Consider the following 16,505-nt stretch of genomic DNA (forward strand, 5'->3'; position numbering starts at 1 on the left):
CTCTCTCTACCTCATTGCAAACACTGAAAGGGATTCTAGTCTGGGCAAGGGGTCCCCAGGCCAACTCCTGAAACATTTTCCGCTTAGAAAAATTTCTCTGGCTCACCCTATTCTAGTAACAAGAGGCTTATGAAACCAGTGTAGTATATTAACCCCAAAAACTGTTGTCCTTGTTATGGACTAAGATCTTTCTTTCACAGCAATGGATAAAAAGACAGATTATTGGGAAAGGCAGCTTCTGGATTGGACTAACAGATTCAGAGAAGGAAAATGAATGGAGATGGTTGGATGGATCCTTACCAGTTTACACGTATGTAAATAAAAAGCAATGCTGACACTTCTATGTGGGAATCCAGGGCTTCCCTCTGGCTGCCCTAGGAAGTCTGGGACCCTGGCAGGGGGTCAAGAACCCCCCTGTACAGAGCCCCAAGGAACACTGTCTCTGATCTCTATCCATAGAAAAGAGTTTTCAATCTTACAGGATGATTTACAAGCTCTGAGTGTTTGATATAAGTAATAATTAGTGTGACACAGGTGCAAAAGTAGAATTTTAAGATTTTTAGATAAGGGGTTCAAAAGAAGCAAAATTAAAAAATTAAGCACACCTTGTCCTTTTTCTTCTTCTTCATGTCTTCCATGTTTCACTGTAGTGTTAACATTTTTCTTTTGGTTTAGACTGGAGACACACTGTTCAACACAGGTGATAGATATTGGCACGTTATTGTAAATACAGCACATGTAGTTTCTGGTATATAATGTTTGTAACATCCCACTGAGGGATAGAGCCCCACACACTGCCCTGCAAGACAGACCTGCTGCAAGTCAGATAGAATATATTATAGATAAGCAAGAATAAACAACCTTAAAAACCAACACAAACAAACAAAAAAAAACCAACCAACATAACAAATGTTATGACTTCTTCTTTAACATCAAGGCTAAAAGACAGAAACTTTCTACAATCTCAAGATCATTTAAATATCACAGATTCTGACACTTCTAAAAGCAGCATCTAGATATTATCTAATGAATCCAGATGGTTGTAGATGCCAATAATTTAATTTGTTACTGAGGGTGTTGTGGTTCTTTCTGTCTGCCTTCTCCATGCACAAGGATTCCTTTCCTTGCCAAAAAGAAAACTGAATGTTGAATGAAAGAATCACATAACTACGCAGCACTGTGTTTCTTGCCAAAACTTTTGCTTCTGACTTTTATTACAAAGTTGAGATGGAAAGCACAGTTTTACTGTTTTGGTTTGAATTTTCCTTATTTGCATTACAACTGGCTATAAATAGAGTACTCATTCTGATAAAAAATGACCAGTCTTTACATAAAGCCCAAATCCAAGTGGAAAGCATTGTACATAAGGAAATGCATGAAATGAGGGTGTCTATGCTTTGGCCAGCTGAGAACTGAATTGGCAGCTTTCCAGGAATCCTAAGGCTACACCTAATTTGTCCTAAATGGAACAGATTGCAGCCACCCAAATTTTTAATACTGAGGAGTAGACTAAAGAGTTTATAGATCTGAACATGCTGTGTTTCAGAAACACAGGCTACAGTCAGTCAGATGTTATAAAATGATTAGCTGTGATCTCATTGGTGTTCATTTAGATGAAAAACATAGAAAAAGTCGGATTCATTTCAAATGAGCCATAATATTTTCCCCTTTTTCTCCTTTTCTGTTTTCATCTTTCTTCCTCTTCATGGCAGCACTGTGACTGATCCTCCTTAAGGTGCTGCTTTTAGTAGATTTCCACTGCACCACGGTTTTAGGTGCTCTGTCATAACCTCACATCTGTTGGTTACAGATTTTTGGAGTATTTCATTACTTCTGGAAAGCTGTGTGTCCTCCCAGGTGCCTGGTTAGACGCTCTGTGTCAGGCAGGCATGTTTTTTAGCTGAGCATGGACCGTGTCAGCCAGCAATCACAAGCTCCCTTCAACAACCTGTTTCCTCAGGAAAATTGAGCTTTTAAATCCTGAGTTTGGAAGCGTTTCTCACTCACTAAACCAAAACAGGATGAGGAAACACTTGCAAGATCTTTTACTTGCTACATTCAATTTCGCCATCAAAGCTAATGATCTCAAAAGATGTGTGTAAATTTACTGTGTGCATTTCTTAAAAGTCAACAGAATCCCCTTCCCATCTGAGCACATGTCCTCAAACACATGGATTTTTGCTGTTCCTCCCAAGATGCCCACCTTTGGTGCAGTCAGAGGGCTTTGCAGTGAGCAAGGGCAGGCTGTTGGCATCTTGGCATTACCTCTGAGCTTGTGGGCTCTTCTCAGTCCCATCTGCCAGCAGGAATGCAGTGTGCAGGTTTCGCAGGCATGGAGCAATACACTTGGAGCATGGAGCACTCCCACTGTGTGTGCATGTACGCTCAGAAACTAAAATAAAGTTCATTGGTCTAAATTTAGGTCTCTGATTTTGGCAGCCTGAGGCTGAATAGATTCCCTTCTCTGTAATACATCTGTTTTCCATTTTCAGCAAGAGTCATGTATTGTTTGTTTCAATGTGTGTTTCCCGTTCAGAACAGATCTCATGATGTTTTCGTTAATTTCTTGTGGTGAAAACCTGCCATATGTGCTTTGTTGTGCAATCATATCTCTTGCTTTTTTGTGGAAAGAAACTGGAAAACTGGGCAGCCTGATAACTGGAATCATGGGCATGGACCAGGGGAAGATTGCGCTGGGTTGATCTATGCTGGGCTCTGGAATGACTTCTACTGTGAAGATGTTAACAATTTCATTTGTGAAAAAGACATGGACAAAGGTAAGCAAGGCCCCTGGTTTAATTATTTCATCTTACCCATATTAAATGTCACAGCTAGAGGTGAGATGTTGGCCAAATGCTACAGCAGTGCCTTGTTGAGGAAGAGGGGGAATCACATGTGGACCATTCTACTCAGATCCAGATGCAAGTGCTGGATTTATTGCACTTGGAAAAAGCAGCCTCGAAGCTGGCTATAGCCTGGAATGCTCAGAATCTTGACCATTTCCTGTAGGCTTAACACATGCCTAAAATTATGGGCATGATATGGCACATGGTCCAGATTCTACCCACACTGGAAGCCGCCTTTATAGATAGGGTCAGTGGCCACACAACAGGGAAAGCTGGCCTTAGGGTGGCTCAGGAACCAGCCTCCAAAAACCAAAAAGACTTTGTTTTGAGAGTTTGTGCAATAGGAGGCACTTTGTGCCTGCTAAGGAGATCTTAAAATTCCCATTACCCAGGAGATGTCCCATGGGACTGAGAAGCTGGGTCCATAGGCCATAAGCATCTCATCCATTGCAGCTGGAGTGACGGACTCATAAACTGCCAGTGTGGCCAGCAGTCAGCCAGGTGTTTGCCACAGGGCATCTCTTTCTGTTGACACAGGCATTTCTGTAGGAGCAGAGGGCAGGTGGTTCCCATGGCTGCTTAGAGCCTGACCCCATTGTCACAGAACGTGGTCAAAGCTGGTGTTTGTGTTCATGGAGGGGCTCTTCCTGAAACCTGTTTAAACATTGCTTTGCCAAGGGCGCCTGGCTCCTCCAGCTGGAAACTTGTCAGTTGAATTTCAGTGAAGGGAGACATAAATGTCAGCTAGAGCCAAAATTACATCTCATCCATAGTCCCCTAAGAAAAAAACTAAGCACTGAACAAGCTTTGTGTGTATAATTCTGTTTGGATGTCCAGAGTGAAGGACCATGTGTAAGTAACAATATTATTTACCCTGGTTTTCCTACATACATTTGTTATTTTAAGAAAACTTTGAGGTTTACAAATATTTATCCTCCAGGACTTACAGGATCTGAATACCAGTCTGCTCAAATTTTTTACATACCTTGATCTCTGAAAGTTTTGTTTTTGGAAATTTGTTTAATCTTCACAGGCTTTTTACAGGATTTCTTTTTCTCTTTGTTTTTCTTGTTTTCTTTCATACTGTAGGGCAACTTCTTGGAGTGTAATAGGCTGTAACTTTACAGATACCTTCATATTAAGGAAATTTATGTCAAGAAGAAGAAAATCCTGGGAAAGAGCAACACTGACTTCCAAAACTGAAAAGAAAAAATGAAAACAGAAAAAAGCAAGCACTGAAAACTGATTTAACAGCATCAAGGAATTCAGCAATAATTCTTCTCCAGCATCCTTAATTATTTAAGGCCTTTTGACCCTCAGCATCAGGAAATACTGTTGGACTAATTCTGTTTTAGATTTTCTTCCCAACCAGTAACCACATCCATAAGCAGCTTATGTCTTCTGAGGAAAGACATTCTATCAATCTGAGTAAGACTGTTGGTCACTCTTATAGAAAAACATATAAAGCAACTGTGTAAACAGTTGCTCAATTTGCTAAAATCCCAAATGTAGGAAAATTATACAGATACACGAATATATAGATTTTATATAAATATATATATATAGTCCAACTCTTATCAATAATATGGAATATACTTTTAAGAGCTTTTAAAACTTTGTATTTTTGTACAAAATATTTGCTTTTTACAATTGTTCTCTTTTTTACTGACTTTTTTTACAAATATAGTGCACAGGGGCCAAAGAAAACAATAAAGGTACTAATAATTCATTAAGGTTTGCTGTCAGGCCTAGCTCAGCTATAGAGAAATATTTTTCCAGTTAGAAATATTTTTTACTTTCCCAGATGATTTGTTCTGGTTAAATAACTTTTTAAGCAGATTTTAGATAGTGTTTTCCTTACTGTGTGCAGTCTAGTCTGCATGTGTAACAATTAAGTTGACTAAGGACTAGATACTCATTATAGCTCTGATCACAGCCAGTGTTTCATCAGGGTATTATGGAAAGACCATTTTACTAAAAGCTTTTCCTTCCCTCCTTCCCTCCCTCCCTCCCTCCCTCCCTCCCTCCCTCTCTCCCTTCCTTCCTTCCTTCCTTCCTTCCTTCCTTCCTTCCTTCCTTCCTTCCTTCCTTCCTTCCTTCCTTCCTTCCTTCCTTCCTTCCTTCCTTCCTTCCTTCCTTCCTTCCTTCCTTCCTTCCTTCCTTCCTTCCTTCCTTCCTTCCTTCCTTCCTTCCTTCCTTCCTCCTCCCTCCCTCTCTCCCTTCCTTCCTTCCTTCCTTCCTTCCTTCCTTCCTTCCTTCCTTCCTTCCTTCCTTCCTTCCTTCCTTCCTTCCTTCCTTCCTTCCTTCCTTCCTTCCTTCCTTCCTTCCTTCCTTCCTTCCTTCCTTCCTTCCTTCCTTCCTTCCTTCCTTCCTTCCTTCCTTCCTGCCTTCCTTCCTTCCTGCCTTCCTTCCTTCCTGCCTTCCTTCCTTCCTGCCTTCCTTCCTTCCTTCCTCCCTCCCTCCCTCCCTCCCTCCCTTTCTCCCTTTCTCCCACTCAGGAGGAAATTCCATGGAAGTAAATCTGCAATTTTTAATATTCAATTTGAAATGTTTTCATTCCTTCTCCCTTGTTGTAAGTAATTCTACCCCAGCAGTTGCCACACATACTGCAGGTCAAGCCCAGGTGAGAAACTTTATGAAAAGAGAAACAAAGAAGCTGCACACACTGAATTATGTTTGTTTTTAAGACAGATTTCAAGATTTGGTGAGAAAAACATGCCATACTCAGAAAAGTCTAATAAACTTGCACTTCTCCAAAGTGCTTTGTAAATTGATCTCTCTGTTTTCTTGGACTGATACTTCTCTCCCAAACAAAAAAGAAAATAAAATATGCTGTAAAGAAGAAAAATATTATACCATAACCCAGAGAGTTTCCTCCACAGTCCCATGAGCCGTTGTCTAGGCAGCAATATCTGGAATATCAGGAATTTTAAAAATTAGCGGGTTAATTCATTAGCAGAAACCTTGGTATTTGTTTCCAGTTTCCAGTTTTTATACCCTTTTCATGGCCAGGTGCTCTATAATGAAGGATGTTGTTTTGGCTTCTTGGAGAGGTTTTTTCCATTGCCTCCTGACCTGCCATTTACCTTGGCTGAATGCAGACTGTTGAAATACTCCAGCTCTGTTGGAAAGAGACAAGATTTTGTACTTCAGATTTTCAAATATTGCTCCTAAGATCAATCAATTAAAGACTGCTGTTTCCCTACACCTCCCCCCAGTGTTTTAAATTTCAATTTAATTTTTTTTTCAAAATACACAAAATGTTATATTTGGGAATCTGTCCTGTGGGTACGAATTAGATATGAGACAGGAACAACACAAAAATTGGTTTATGTAGTACATAAAAAGGTTTATGTATTACAGCTGCAGTAACCCTGTGTCACATGGAGGCAGGGCTTGTCTTCAGACAGTCTGGATTTCCCGAGCCTTTTCTTTTTCATAAGGTTTTGAATACAACTTGATTCTACCATGCACTGTCATGGTAGAATGGCTGTACCAAGGAGTTGTGTGCAGACACATGCTGTAGTGTTTACATATATATTTACACATTGTCTGTGGAAATAATCTCAAACTGCTATTTTTGGATAATGATGTACAAAACTAGTATTTTATGTGCCCAGAGAACCTCACAAACCCTGGTGAGTGGAGCTTTGAAGAGGTACACTGAAGTGGAAGCACTGCTACCTTGTTTTGAATGTCGGCTTATTTTGCCTTCTTTTGAGCATCTACCACATTAAATTATATTCTTTATGCTTTTTACTGATGTCACAGACTTCTGTCCACCAAAAAAAGTGAATGAGAAAGCTCTCTTTAAGCCCAAGCTGTATTGCTTCCTTACCCAGATTTCATCCTTCTCTTCATTCAGCAACAGCAGTGATAGTACATACACTAGATCAGATTATCCAAGAGTTATCTAGTGTCCTCCAGCCAGAAGAATGACAAGCTGAGGACACTGAAAAATGAGATGTGACTGGGCTCACACCCTCTGTTCACACACTTGAATCAAACACTGCAGCTGTTAGACAAAACTGGATGAAGAGGGATGCTGCAGTTGCGTGCCTGATGTGTCCAGTCATCCTTAAAATACAGCCTGAGCAGCCAGGCGTGCTGAGACAGACCATCCTTTTGACCTAGTATTCCTGCAGGAAGGAAACAGAGGTGTCCAATGGCAACAAGAATTGAAATCACTGGGAGGACCAAGAGAATGTTAAGACAGCTCAGGAACATGTCACAGAAAGGACAGATGGGCAGGAGCGCAAGCAGGACACCGGAATGGGCCAAGAAATTGTCATGAAAGTCAGACTTGCCACTCCTTAATAGGAAAACATTCCCATCAAATATTTCTGTATGGTTTGAGTAATAATGCAGGTTTTATAGAATGTTTTAAGTGATAGCAAATTATTTTGTCCCAGGTTGAGTTTTGCTTTGCTTCTTATACACAAGCATTGTAACTTGTCATATTGAGCACACGTTCCCATCATCCTTCTTGTTATACATAAAATTAAATGCAAGTTTATATACCCTGGCAAGCACTGTGACTGTTGGAAGAAAAAGAGGGAAAGGCAGAGAAGGTACAAAGTCATTGTGATTTAGATTAAGTTCTGGATTTCTAACTGTCATTTCTGACTTGTTTCATTAATTTATTTGGAAATGCCTCCAGCTGATTAGTGCTTATAAATCTCAACTCCCATTTCTTTTGTTGTCTATAATTAATACTTTCAAATGTCCAATAAAGGAATCACTAAGTGGAGACATGGAAATGAATGTTGTTAACTCTGTGCATGTGTGTGTAACCAAGAGGGATGTGGAAATCAGAGGGATGTGGACCCAGAACATTCATAGGCATTCAAAATCAAACTGATGAAGCTTTTTTCCATTAAAGCCTTCTTTTTCACTTACACCATCCTGGTTCTGAGCATGGCTGGGGCTATCTTATCCTGTAATTGCAGGTTTAGTGCCTTGTTCTTGCAGTGCATGGGGCTAGGAGCATGGTTTTGAAGGTCTGATCTGAACAAGACTTTTAAGAAGGGCTGAAGCCCTTTGCTGCTTACTGTCCTAGAACACCAAACACCTCAGATGGGCCTCCAGGTGAGGGATGTCCTGAACTAAGTCACATCAGTCCCCACATTAGCCATTATGATGGCTTAATTGTCTGTTTATAATGGCTGATCTGGTTTTACTATTCCTCTCACTCAGATGGCTGACCTCCTCTTTTAATTTTCTGTTCCTGGCAAGTAGCTACTCTGCTTTCAGCAAGCAGCAGGAGCTGGTGTCTGATCACTGGCAAGGCAAGGAGCTAGTCAGAGGGCAGCCACTGGCTGTGGGAAGAAACTGAGGTGCAAGGAGTAGGGGAAAGTAGGGGAAAGGTGGCTGAGCGGATTCACATGTGAGAACAAAACCACTTTTCCCCAGTGCAGGCTCCTTGCCTAAAAGCAAAGCAGCTCACACATCCAAAGGGAACAAGCAGTCTCCAGCTCCAGCCTCCAGCCGTGCTTTGTTTTCCTCTCTCACTTCTGTGTGTGTCTGTGTACTCTGGAGATATTGGCTCCTCCATGAGCTGTCCCTGGAGCAGGCTCTGCACTGCCCTGTGCAGGTGCTGGGGCTCACCCAGGTGAGAGACTAGCAGTGGGACACCTGCCCATGCCTGGCACTCCCCGCAGCTGGGACACCCTGGGCTCCCCAGGGCTTGGGCAGGAGCTGGAGGAGGAGGTTCCCACTGCTTACCCACACTCAGAGATACCTTGGGCATCTATAAATGGGATGGTAAACTGCCTTACAGACAAAACCCATGCCCCCCAGAAACCAGGCCTTCCTAAAACCAGAGCCTATTTGTCCATTCACCATCTCCACCTCATTTTTTTCATGCTGTTTAGTGGGAAAAAAACAAAACAAAAAAAAACCTGAAAAAACTGCTGAAAAAGTTTTTGAAAGTTCTCATCTGTTTTCTTTCATATGGTGGAATATGTTTGTTTTTCCTTCCCATCTGGCTCAGAGATGAAAAAAACATTCTTTGATTTCTTTTTCAAAATAAACTCGGTGTAATGCTATGAAGTTTGTGTGGAGATGTTTTGGGGTTTTTTTAGATCAAGACAATAAAAGCAAATTACCAGGCAAATAATGCCCTTTTTGGAGAAGATCTTGCATGCCATGATGATTTTCTTACTCAGAGAACTTCCCAGAGGCATGTAAGTATTGCCAGCCCCATTTTGTGACTGGAAGAAAAAGGAGATTTTCAAGAATGTGATTAATTTTGATGACTCATTTTAGATATTTTGTTTATCAGGTAAGTGATTTTTCAAAAGTGACTTTTTCCAGTGAAACCAACATTGACATACAGCAAATTACTTTTCATACACCTTAGGGGAGTGGGCTTTTCAATGCTACATTAAACAGAGTGGTGTCCTTCCCCCATCAGCCTGCATAGAGGAGGCAGCCATTTCTGCTGCTGTTTTGGAGAGCAGAGCACAGTGTGATCACAGCAGAAGAGCACCAGCAGAGTAGAGCAATGTCCTGTGTGGGTAAGAGTTAACACCTGACACTAAATTACCAAGAAACCCCTTGATCAGAAACAAGATGGTTAAAGGACTGCTGAGACCTTTGACTCCTCTGCAGCTCAGCTTCAACGAATCTTCCCAAAAACATACCAACTTATACTTTAAAAATAATTAGGGGTTGCTTTATCCCTTTAATAATTTTGGTTGCTCTTCAAAAACTTTACTAGGAATCTTCTTTTAATAACCAGAGTGAATGCAATTATGTCCAGTTTAGACACATTTGTTCTGGTTCCAGTGCTCCTGGGACTGTCAAGTAATTGTAGTGGTCAGTGTGGAGCCATTCATCTTGAGACACAGTAAGGGGTGGTTGGGAACAAACACATCCCTCTGACCAGCTGGAGAGCCTTGATGACAGAGCCTGGCTCTGATCCCACCATCCAGCCCCACAAGGGATTATCTGAGGACACACTGGGCATCTCGATGAATGGTGGAAGTTTCCACCATACTCTTTTTTTGTTAGTGTTGCAAGAGAGCAGAGAGCAACAACACGGGTATAAAGGGTGGTTTCCTGCTGAATTAGAGCAGGTTACAAGTGCCTGACTTTTTATAAGGCAGTAACACATTTTATAAGGCATTTGAAAAATCAGTCTGTGTATCTGAGTTTAAGCATACTTATTCTGGGTTTACACCAGATCAGAATCTAAGTTCAAGTTATACTTAGGTCCTTGTTCTTCAAGAGATTAAAATATCCAATTCAGAGATTAGCATGTGACTTCTACTTTTTCTATCTGTCCTGCCAAGGCACAAATCCACAGTTCAGGCAGCAGTGTGATTCCAGGCTCAAAGGATTGCTTCCAAACTTTCTGTATTTGCAGCCATGCTCCTGCCAGCCCTCCCAGAGGTCCTGCTGATGGAAGCTACAAATCTGAAATGTGACTTTGGAAGGATTTTGTTTAGGAATCCTTATTCAGAAGTCTGGGCATATTGCAAAGATGACATTTCTTTAATTCCATCTCTATTACCCACCCTCATATAAACCAGATGATGAATTATTTTTTCTGAATGGCAACAATGTATTTTTGTCCAGTTTGTTTTTTTATGTCAAAATAAAAGCCTGGAAGTGGAAATCAGACAAAGCATCCTTGGCATTGCACGATCGCACTGTAGCAGGCAAATAATGTTCCTGGATTATTGCCTGTGAGAACAGCACAAACTGCTATCTGAACAACAGACAGCTTCATTTTATCTGCTTGTAGAAGCAAACTTACCTACAGGCACAGCCTTGTCACTGGCCCATCATCTGACAGACTGGGGCAACCCTGCTTTCCTGCTGTGTTTCAAAGAAAGGAGATAAGAAAGATAAAGGTCAAGTGAGAAGAGCTGATGACAGAAGGGGAACAGGGAAAAATAGAAAGGGACAGCTCAGGGAGTAGATGAAAAAAAAATACAGAGAACGATTGAGGAGCATAATGAACCCTGATGTCCTCATTGTGGTTTCTAGTAAGATCAACCACAGAGGAACTCTCTTCTCAGAAACAACATAACAGGGGCAGTATCGTGGTTCTCGGAATTCCCATTCTCAGTTGTGAAAAGAACACATCCCCGCCTTGCAAGAAAGGCATGTCATTCAGTTGGTGCCTGAAGTCATGTAATACTTTCCCAGCACAAACAAAAATTCCTGGTGGCTCCAGGTCTTCTGGGAGCTGGATTGAGGCTTTTGTTTTGGTGATTGGTTGGTTTTTCCTACATGTCCTTTTCCTCCTACACAAGTTTTGAAACATGTAATATTTTCTAGTTTTCCATCTGTATTAGAAGTACAAAACTCAACTTTGGAAGAAAGAAGAAAAGCAAGAACATACCGTAGGTCTCCAAGCAACAAAACACTGTCTGCAGTGGAAAATACATCCACAGCAGTATTTGGACTTGCAGGTCCCATTTTTATACTAAATTCTCATTGGTATCAACATTTGAACAGGTGCATTTTGTGAAGTTAAACATGGATCTTCAATAAACAAACTTTAATAAACAAGAGCTGCAGAAATGTACATGCTGAAAAGGGGAATACAAAAAGGAGGTACCTTCATTTTTAAAAAAACACAGTTGTTGAATTTGAACACCAAAGACACTTCATTTCTAAATACCCTTGATTTTGCTTTAATTGGTAGCATTTTAAAATGACCAATCACTGATTTGATTTTCCCCAATTTTTAAGTTTAAGATGCAAAAGCTGGGGACTCTCAGCCGTCACCAGCTGATGATTTCACGGAAAAAAAAAAACTAATTCCAAAGACAGATTGGATCTCTGGATACCATTTTATCCAGATTAGTCATGTCAGGAGTGGGAAGGTGGTCAAAAGTCCAGGTCAGGACTCTTCACTCACTGAATTAACTCTTTTTGTGGAGAAGGAGAGCATTTTATTTATTTCAGACATCACCACAAGGTCTCCCAGTCTGCGTTCATCTTGTGGCATCTTACACATGAGAAAATTCTAAAAATAAAACAAGGCAAGAAAAACCACAGGCAGAACAGTTGTCGTTCTACCCAGACACAGCTTTGAATTAAAGCCATTATGATGGACCAGAGTCTGCAATTGAAAAGCCATTTACATTTTCAAGTCTGATTCCAACTGCAAATCTTCAGTTATATATATGACAGATTAAAAGACTCTGGCCTCACTGCACTTCTCCCTGGCAAGAGAAAAACCATCTGTACAGCATAGCTTGTGGTTGCTTCAACTCTGTAGGTACAACTTTTAAAGAACATGGTGATATATTTTTTCATTTCACTTCCCTTTATTTTAGCATGCAGCAAAATCACATGCATGGCATTTTTCCCAACCCTGTGGTAGTTGGGACTCTGGCTCAGGAGACTGATGTCTTTTGATTTGCTCTTTTCCCTTAATTTGAAAGGCTACTGCACTATTTCCTTTGTGATTATACCAGCCAGGGTAAAAACCTTGTATGAATATATGGCTGTGAAAGCAGGGAAAAGGGCCAGGAATACTGCTCTCTTTCCAAGCACAGAGAGGCAGTGAAAATGAGTGTACACCATGTAACAGGCTGCACAAACCCATCTGGAACTGAGTCCCACAGCACTCTGGCCATGCTCTGGGCTACTCACTCCATAGGTATGGGATGAGGAATGATAGTCCTGCCACATGGAGCACCAAGAAAAAGCTCCCTGGAGCCCAGGCAAGCCTTGTTTTGAAAGTTTAATCACCATTTGAGAAGTACATGGCTGTTGTACTACAGTTGATGGAGGCAGCTCTCCCCTTTCACTGCTGATGCTGCAGCCAGAGGTGTCCCCATGCTCAAAGACCCCAGATAACACTAGGCCAGCTTTTTTTCAGTGTACATGCAGCATCTTGCAAGGTACAGCCCTAATTTTTGAACATTTTGAAAAAGAAGTTGAAGAAATCAGGTGAAGAAGCTGAAGTTCTGCTGGGAAGATAAAAACAAAAACAAAACCAGAAACTACATCAAACCTAGAACTGGTAAATTCTTTGATCATTAGCTAAAATATGTGATAAGTACAGCTTAGCGAAAATAAAGTATTTGCTGTGATTTATTGTCAGTGTAACCAGGCCTGTCAGGCACTAGGAGGGAGCACACACCACATATTTCTCCTTCACATGAGATTAAACATCTGAGAAGATACCAAATATAATACCTGTGGGAGGACAGAATCAGATACCCATTGCTTCTTTTCAAAAGGGATTCTGCCTGAGAATGAAAATCCAAGAAGAAGGGATTTATTCAGACATTTATTCCTTGGTGCTTTACTGCTCAGGGCTATCTTCTCCCACTGCCAAGGGTATGGTCGCTGGCTGTGTCAGATATGCCACACTGTGTAAACATCTCAGCCACCCCACAGAACCTGTGGCATCATTACGTGACAGCAAAGAGTGCTCACCCAAACACCACTAATGCCATCCAGCACCACATACAACCTGGACCTCATTTAGTGTGGTTCATATAATAACAACAACTATAATGGCATAAACATTAAATTCTAGAGCATGAAGTGTGTGCACTTGAAAAATACATTAATTGAAACATCAGCTAAAGGACTTTTGAGTTGCCTTCTAATCCTGCAACTAATATATCAGAACAAATTATGTCATTTATGTGCCAACCAGAGAGAGAGAAGAAACAAACTTCAAGAGCATTGTGGTGAGTATAACACTCAACTTCAGAATTTAAATTTAATGGAGCAGCAGTTTTTTCTAGTAGTGCTCATACCATGGTTGTGAGTTTTAAAATAGACTGTCCCATGCCCCTCACTGAATGCCATAGTAGTTTAGGCAACAGAAGTTAGAAGTATCTCAATGAAATTTTCTGTGTTTTAAGAACTCTATAGCCTGGCAACAGAGGATTTACCCAGCAGATGTCCATCCCTCTATTCACTGATTCTCTGCAAACACAGTCTTTAGAGTTCTTTCTCCAGGGGAGTCAACCGTATTAAATCTTGCCACTGTCACACAAGATTTTTTTGTGTGTAGCAATCTGTCACAAAACCAGTTCATTTTTCTTCAAGGCTTGTCAAATTTCTTTTTTACTAAGTAAAACAGTAGTTTGCTCTAATAGTTAAAGTCTGAGGCTGGCAGAGCTGTAGGAGATATGAACACCACGATCAATTTTCTTGATGACATTTGGCAAAGATCTAAAGGCCTGATGTGGTAAATCACTTAAATTTTTGCTTGGCTTTAAACAGATCATTGGTCCTATTCATCAATGCCTAAAAGACTCTTCCCTCCAGTTTCTCTCAGTATCCACTACAGATGCTGATGAATTTTTTCAACCAAAGAACAGTTTTGTGAGTATTCCCACAGAAACACCTGCAAAATATTTTAAGGAAGTTGGCTGAAAGATGGAGTAGAAATACAAACACACAGAAAAAATGCACTAGTTCACAAGATATTTGTAACTGACTAAGGAAAACCACCCTTTGCCTCATTTACAAAACAGACAGCAGCTAACCAAAATAGTTACTGCTTCTCCTTAAATGAAAGGCCTATACTGAGTAGGTAGACAGAATTTAGGGGGTAGGATTTAAGAACAGGACTCTCGGAGGTTGGCTCTATCCCTCCTGTAAAAGCAGCAAAAATGTTGTGCTATATCTGTATAGAAAAACATGAACTTGCATTGTTGCCATATATACTGTAAAACTAAGGTCTACCAGCCCCTACCTGTGAGAACATGGGCACAGAATTAGGGAGATATGGCAACACTGACTGGCTGCAAACAGCATTACCACTGCTCCAGGAAGATTGATCCTACCACCAGCAACTCCCAATTTCCCCTTCAACCAAATGCCCCCAGCTCAAAAAGCTGGGATAAGATTTTTGTGTACTGCTTGCTCTGCTTCAGATGGCGTTTCTTGCAACACATCTTTCTCTGATTTACACTTTTCTCATGTGAAGAAACCACAGAAATTTTAAAACATTTTTAGATCTACAGCTTCACCAAGAAAATGGCCGGCCCTGCTGCCTGCTCTTGAAACAGAAATTATTCTTCCAGACCTGGATTTTAAAGGAAGGCTCCATGTGGCTATATTTAGTCTCTATAGAGTCTAATAGATACCTGAATAATCTTAGGAACCTTCACGTGAATACTTTGGAAAATTATTACTGTTCCCTTGGGCAACCCAGGGAAGTAATTTATATGTGAAACTTAAGTAGGTAAGTTATATATAACGTAAAACAGTATGATTGATAGAAAGCTGTAGTCAGGTGTTAGATTTTTTCATTTGGGTACTCTATCTTCAGGTTAGAAACCACACTGTTACCTGAGCATCCTTACTGCTGTGAAGTACAGGGGCACCTCAGATTACTAATCCTACCTAAAAATTCAGGAGGAAATATATTTTGTTTGGTGGACTGACTTTGTATGTTAGGCAACTCTTTGCACATATTTCTACATGCAATGAGTTCCTTTTTTTTTTTTCTCCCACATGCTCTGAAGGAGTGCAAAGCAACATAAAAACAAGGAGAAAACGTACCACAATGTCACTTAAACTGGCACTTAGAGTCAAGGGAAAGTAAAGAAAGTGAAACTAATTCCAGTGTGTCCTTTCCCTTCAATTTCTTCCCCAAAAGCCAGGGGAACTTTCTTGTATGGTAACGAAAGCTCTCCTTCAGCTGTTTGCCCAGATCCCAAGGTTCAGCAAAGCACAGGAACTTGTCTAGGAATTTTTCTTTGGAGCTACCTCCATCCTTCAAATATATGCTAGCAGACTGTATTATTAACAATGATCTAGTGAACCCTTGATCCTGAATTGTTTTTACGAATCTGTTGCTGTCACATCTCCAAGCATAAGCTCCAACAACTGGTTTAAAATCCAAAACCATAGCTCAGGGGCTCAGTTTCTTATGCTGCAATACAAACACTCTTGTTTTAATTACATAATTGTGAAATTCCTCAACAATAAAAAAGCCAGTGGCCAGCAACTATGCCAAACTATTCGAACAGTTAGAGAATTTAATTCTCATTATGAAGAATTCAATACCAAATGTTGTAAGAAAATTGTTAATGTAATGATTGTGAATATGCAAAGAATCCAGACTTGTGAGAGTCTGAGGAACCAGCTAACTAAGGAGAGGAATCACAGTGACATTGCAAGACTTACAGCGTTAGATGTATCTCTTGATACATGCAGTTTGCAATCAGGTTTCATAGTTCTCTGTCTCAGGATCATAATCAAGTCCCAGAAAAAGCGAGAAGGTTGATCAAATTTTTCTTCAGTTTTTTAAGAAGCATCTAAGGTCAGCAGTCATCTGGAAAAGCAACAGATCTGAGATTACCTTGAGCAAGTCAGTTTAGCTATTACTCCTAGGCTGGAGCCTGCTTAAGAGTGGGTGTGTGCAAGCATCCTGCCAGTATGCTGGTCTGCTCCACTTGCAACAACATAGCACAAGTAGGGGAGATCATTAACTTCTGTCACCGAGATCCATTCATCTAATTTATGGTACTTAAATGAGTGCCTAAGAGATAAGCATACTTGTTCTAGGCTCTCTGTAAGGGCAACAGACCACCGCAGTATCACTTTCTCACCTAAATCCCGAAACACCCCTTGATTTTGTCAGAAGATGCGTTTATGAAGGCTGGAACCCTCACTTAGCTCCACCCATCATGGGGATCTCAGCCTTATTGAAGGAACAGAGCT

General features: G+C 40.7%; 1 protein-coding gene across 1 annotated transcript in view; it reads left to right on the top strand.

The window, feature by feature from the left end:
• COLEC12 (collectin subfamily member 12) overlaps nt 1-7,606 on the top strand; it is a 96,797-nt gene extending 89,191 nt beyond the window's left edge. Inside the window, exons 8-10 of the mRNA XM_002194625.7 lie at nt 201-310; nt 2,632-2,777; nt 3,936-7,606. Coding sequence (XP_002194661.4) covers nt 201-310; nt 2,632-2,777; nt 3,936-3,955 — 276 coding nt within the window. The 3' untranslated portion in view covers nt 3,956-7,606. The remainder of the gene's footprint in view (nt 1-200; nt 311-2,631; nt 2,778-3,935) is intronic.
• The last annotated feature ends 8,899 nt before the right edge of the window (nt 7,607-16,505 follow it).

The sequence above is a fragment of the Taeniopygia guttata genome, chromosome 2 (assembly GCF_048771995.1).
Source record: "Taeniopygia guttata chromosome 2, bTaeGut7.mat, whole genome shotgun sequence".
In the NCBI taxonomy this organism is placed as follows: domain Eukaryota; kingdom Metazoa; phylum Chordata; class Aves; order Passeriformes; family Estrildidae; genus Taeniopygia; species Taeniopygia guttata.